This window comes from Mus pahari, chromosome 12 (assembly GCF_900095145.1).
Source record: "Mus pahari chromosome 12, PAHARI_EIJ_v1.1, whole genome shotgun sequence".
In the NCBI taxonomy this organism is placed as follows: domain Eukaryota; kingdom Metazoa; phylum Chordata; class Mammalia; order Rodentia; family Muridae; genus Mus; species Mus pahari.
The window spans coordinates 10,298,007-10,302,863 of NC_034601.1; the positions used below are offsets into that span (position 1 = coordinate 10,298,007).

Genomic DNA, 4,857 nt, shown 5'->3' on the forward strand with positions numbered 1-4,857 from the left:
TGCTTCTCAATATTATCAGGATGTGTTCATAATGGTCTACAGAGTGAGTTCCAGGACAGCCAGAACTAAAAAAAAAAAAAAAAAAAAAAACACAAAGAAAAAAAAAAAAGTAACTGGCATATGTGTGTGTATGGGTGTGGGTGTGGGTGTGGTCTTTCATTCGTGAATCCAGAGAGCTCTTGGGCCAAAGCGCTCCTACCACCACAGAGAACCTGCAGTAGAAGGTCCTAGCTCTTTCACCAATAGCACAAAGCTTACCAGAACTTGTTCATGCTATGACAAGAGCTCATGAATATCAAGTGTTCAGTCTGCATGACACAGTAATGAAATTACATATTCAGGCTAAATGCTTTCTAAGAATTAGAAAAAAAAAAAAGGAGCTCTTTTCTCCAGTAATGAATAACCACTTACCTGCTATGAGAACAGAGGCTGTGTATTTATATTTATTGAATTCCAAATACTCCCTAATTAATTCATTAATTAGAAGGTTCTCATGAGACAAAGATGGCCGGGGTTCACGATCATCGTCCAGGGCATTGAAAACTTCAGCACGGATCCTTGCTTTTAAATGCCCTAACACTCCCCTTTTTTCCAAGGTGTCCTTTAAAACTGTTTAAATAAAGAGAAAATATAAATGCTTCTGTTATAGTGTAAGTGTTGATATTTCAGGTATGTGCTAAAGAATAATACTTAAAGGAGAATGACAAAAATACAGCTCTTGATTCAAAGAGACAAGCAGAACAATGACATCAGTGATGATCCAATCAATATTTGTACAAATTTAAGTTTATCAGTGCTGTATCTTCAGTTAGGGACTACAGTTGAATGGGAGAAAGGGATGAACACAACCACAGTTAGCTCAACCCAAATCTCCCACGTGGACTCAGAGAGTACTTTAATCCAGGATGATTACAGAAAACCACCCACCCTCCACAAAAGAGGGAATGTGTCATTATTATTATTACTGCAGAGCAACTTTTGAGAGCCAAAGTTTTGGGTTTTTTGTTTTGCTTTTTGAGACAGAATCACTGGGCATGGTGGCACATGCTTTAATCCCAGTACTCGGGAGGCAGAGGCAGGAGGATTTCTGAGTTCAAGGCCAGCCTGGTCTACAGAGTGAGTTCCAGGNGAGAGAGAGAGAGAGAGAGAGAGAGAGAGAGAGAGAGAGAGACAGAGTTTATGTAGCTGTGGCTGTCCTGGAACTTACTATGTATACGCAGCTGGCCTTAACCTCATAGCGATCCACCTGACTCTACCTAGCTGAATGGTAGCTCATTCCTGTAATCCCAATACTTGGGAGGCTGGGAGTCAGATCAGCGTGGGCTTCATACCTAGGCTGTATCCCAAGGATAACTTCTTATTAGGCTGAACATGACCCTTCCGATTCTCCTTCTTCTATCTTACAAGTAGCCTGTGATGGGATTATAGGTGTTCACTACCACTCCCAATGCCTGTGTTGCTAGGGACTGAACCCAGGATTTCACGCATGACAAGCGAGCTACATTACTAGCCCAACAGTAGGATTTTGAAATGCCCAGCCTGGTTAGAAATGTAACATAAGGGACTGAAGAGATGACTTAGTAAGGAACGCATATTGTTCTTGCAGAGGACCTCAGTTTGCTTCCTGGCACCTACAACCATCTGTAACTCCAGGGGAACTCCGGGCCCTCTTCTGGCCTCCTCTTGTACACATGTACATACACACACACACACACACACACACACACACACACAAACACACACTGGCTGAGAGGGGAAAACAGAGAGAGGGAGGGAGGGAGGGAGGGAGGGAGAGAGAGAGAGAAACACAAAAATAAATCTTAAAAAAAAAAAAAGAAATGTAATGAAACTCTAATAAGGGACTATACCACTGCTAACTTATGGAGTCAGCAGGAGTATGCATGTCAAATGTAACCTTCTGTCTTGAAAAGGTACACTATGACAAACATCAGAAGTTGAGATAAGTATACAGATTTAGTATAGAAGATGGGCTTGGGTTGAACTGTCATCATCCCTTAACTAATATGGAACCTTCCTTTCTCAAATAGTCTTCTGTGACTAAACAGCAATTTTAGAAAAATCAACATAATGCCTAGAATACAGTAAGACCTCACTAAATGTAACATATTTATAATATAGTACCTTACATTATTGATGAAAACTGTAGGTTAACAGTGCACTTTGCTCTGCTGATGGCAAAGGCATTAGTATGCCACAATAATTAAAATCCATAAGGCAGTTTGGTTACATTTAGGTACATATAGAAAGCTTCTGATCTTTAGTAACTAACAACAGTCCTTGACCACATGATCGAGGGTAGACACAGACTTTTCACTTTTCTTCTCCTTTATTTCTAAAGCATTCCTTCAACCTTTCTACAGGTATACTGGTTGTCAACCAATTATACTTTGTAACAGGTCCATAAAAGGGCAGCATTATCTTACTTAGGATCATAACACAACCCCTGCTCTCTAGTTCCATCTTTGGAAATTAAGGGAAAGATTCTTTTCTGCTGGCAAGCATCCTGTCCCAATTACTCTGAAGTACACACAGTACAGCCTCGAACTTAGCAGAAAACGCAAAGTAATGAGCTGGATTTGGGAAATGTAGCATGTCCTTCATCCTTGGTGGCAGTAACCCATGCTTCAGTTGCCCTCTCCGAGGTAATAAACTCTACCCCTCAGAGAAAGATCTAGGTGAGATGCAAGAGTTTTGTAGACCAGTGAAAGCCCATAAAATGTAAGATCACTGATTAGAAACAAGTTTTGTCTCGGACACAACGCATACCAAGAACCAGAGAATGCAGAAAAACATATATAGGGAGGCCCCCTAAATGTATAGGGATAACCTCTGGGCTCTTTTATCATTTTACTACTTGTAGTCTTCTTTTTTTTTTTTTTTTTCCGAGACAGGGTTTCTCTGTGTAGCCCTGGCTATCCTGGAACTCACTCTGTAGACCAGGCTGGCCTCGAACTCAGAAATCCACCTGTCTCTGCCTCCCGAGTGCTGGGATTAAAGGCGTGCGCCACCATGCCCGGCACTACTTGTAGTCTTATGCTTACAATGCTATTATTATAAAAAAACGTCTTCAGGAATTGGTCTTAACCCGACTTATTTTCCATAGACTTTATCTTGAAATCCTATGAAAAGTTTATACACTATACATGCACTATATATACTCCCACCCCCAGAACAGCTCACTGACTCCTGTGAAGTCCCTCCTGGGGACTGAGGTATGTCTGCTTTTGGAATGCTCGCCAGCACAGTGTCCCCAATACACATGCAGTCACTAGTTACTAAGTCTTTGTCTCCAAACCATTCTACTTGGTCCTCTCCAGATTTCTATTACCATTAGCTTAGTTTCTGAATTCTTTGAAACTCAGAACTGGGTTTATTCTACGGGAAGCAGAATGGCATGATTAAGACCCGGTGCACTACTGCACCTTATGGGGTTTCCACATGAGTCTATTTCTATCTAAATTATCGTGGACGAACTATTCCAACTCTCATGTATGAAATGGACATAGCGTTGGTACACAGTATCAAGTACTTGTTGGATGAGTTGTTAAGTGTCTGATAGAATCACATACTGAACCTTAACTCCAATTACAGCTCAAATGTTAACTCTAATTACTATTCGGAATTAACCGTATACACGTGTTATTGATGTCTACTCCTTGCTTTTGTAGTCCTGGGGATGGAACTTGCGTGCACCCTGCACACAACCAACCATTTTGGAAAACCTTTTCCGAAAAATCCTGCAGAGCCGCCAGGATGGCCAACTCTTGTCTCAGGTTTCTCCCAAAGGACCAGGAGGACCTATCCATACGTTGTCGTCCGGATGAGCTAGCCGTGCAAATCACTGAGAAGTGTGTCTGTCACCAAATCGTGGCTGTGGTGTTGTCGTGGTCAGCTCAGAACGGAGGCCTTTGGGCGCGGTCGGCTCAGAAGGGTTCTGAGAGATACCCAGAGGTCCTGAGGGGACAATAGAGACCAGTCCCTTCCTCCAGCTCAAAGGCGGGCCCTAACACACAGCGCATGCGCAAAGGCCGCCCCTGGCGGGCCCTGCCACCCTAGAACGACCCTGGAAAGAGATGAGCCGGTGTCCCGCACGCTCTCCTTCTGTCCCATCCCTATCATATAGGGAAGGCCTGACGCTCCCCGCAACCGAGCATCCCCTCAATGCACTCACCAGCTTTCAGCTCAGTAACAGTCGCCATTTTTCAACGGCCGCTGGCGCCACGCCTCTCCAGTGCGTGTACGCTGCTCTCGGCGCGGCCTCCAACCAATAGGAGTATGGCTCTTCCCGGCTCTGCTGTGCCTGCGCTCCGGTGATTGGCGAGGCGCCACATGAGACTCCACCAATCAGCGACCGTGTGAGGCGGGCTATAATGCAGAAAAGAGTGGACCTAGAGCAGAGGCTTGACCCCACCGCTTTGCCTTTTGTCGCCGTTGAAGTCCTAGAGGTCAAGGTGCTGACTGCTCCCCTCCCCTCCCCTCCCCTCCCCTCCGCTTGGCAGGCTTTGTGGATGGTACAGCGTGCTCAGTCCGAGTCCCAGACTTAACCCGGCGTCAGAATTACCTGGAAGACTGGTTAGAATAGACTGCTCTGACCCACCCTTGGGTCTTTCTGAGGCGAGGACCAAGAGTTGTTATTTTCTGTCAACTTCCAGAATGCTGTGGATGGATGCTGTTAGTCTAAGAAGTGCCACCTAAAAAAATCATCTTACACGGCACCCACTCTAAGGTGAACACTAGGAAGTCTTCGCACGCCTCAGGTCAACGATGCCCGTTTTACAGAGGAGGAACTTGTGTTTTCTAGAGGGAGATCACCGGCAAATGGTGGAGAAGGTGATA

General features: G+C 44.6%; 1 protein-coding gene across 2 annotated transcripts in view; it reads right to left on the reverse strand.

Annotated features, from left to right (window-relative positions):
• Nucleotides 1–4,256, reverse strand: part of Fopnl (FGFR1OP N-terminal like) — an 18,185-nt gene extending 13,929 nt beyond the window's left edge. Inside the window, exons 1-3 of one of the 2 annotated variants that reach the window (XM_029544873.1) lie at nt 4,193–4,238; nt 3,731–3,975; nt 412–609 (exon numbers count right to left, since the gene is read on the reverse strand). In XM_029544873.1, coding sequence (XP_029400733.1) covers nt 412–609; nt 3,731–3,827 — 295 coding nt within the window. In that variant the 5' untranslated portion in view covers nt 3,828–3,975; nt 4,193–4,238. Of the gene's footprint in view, nt 1–411; nt 610–3,730; nt 3,976–4,192 lie in introns of both variants that reach the window. The other variant, XM_021209736.1, reaches the window with a different exon arrangement.
• Between the last annotated feature and the right edge of the window lie 601 nt (nt 4,257–4,857).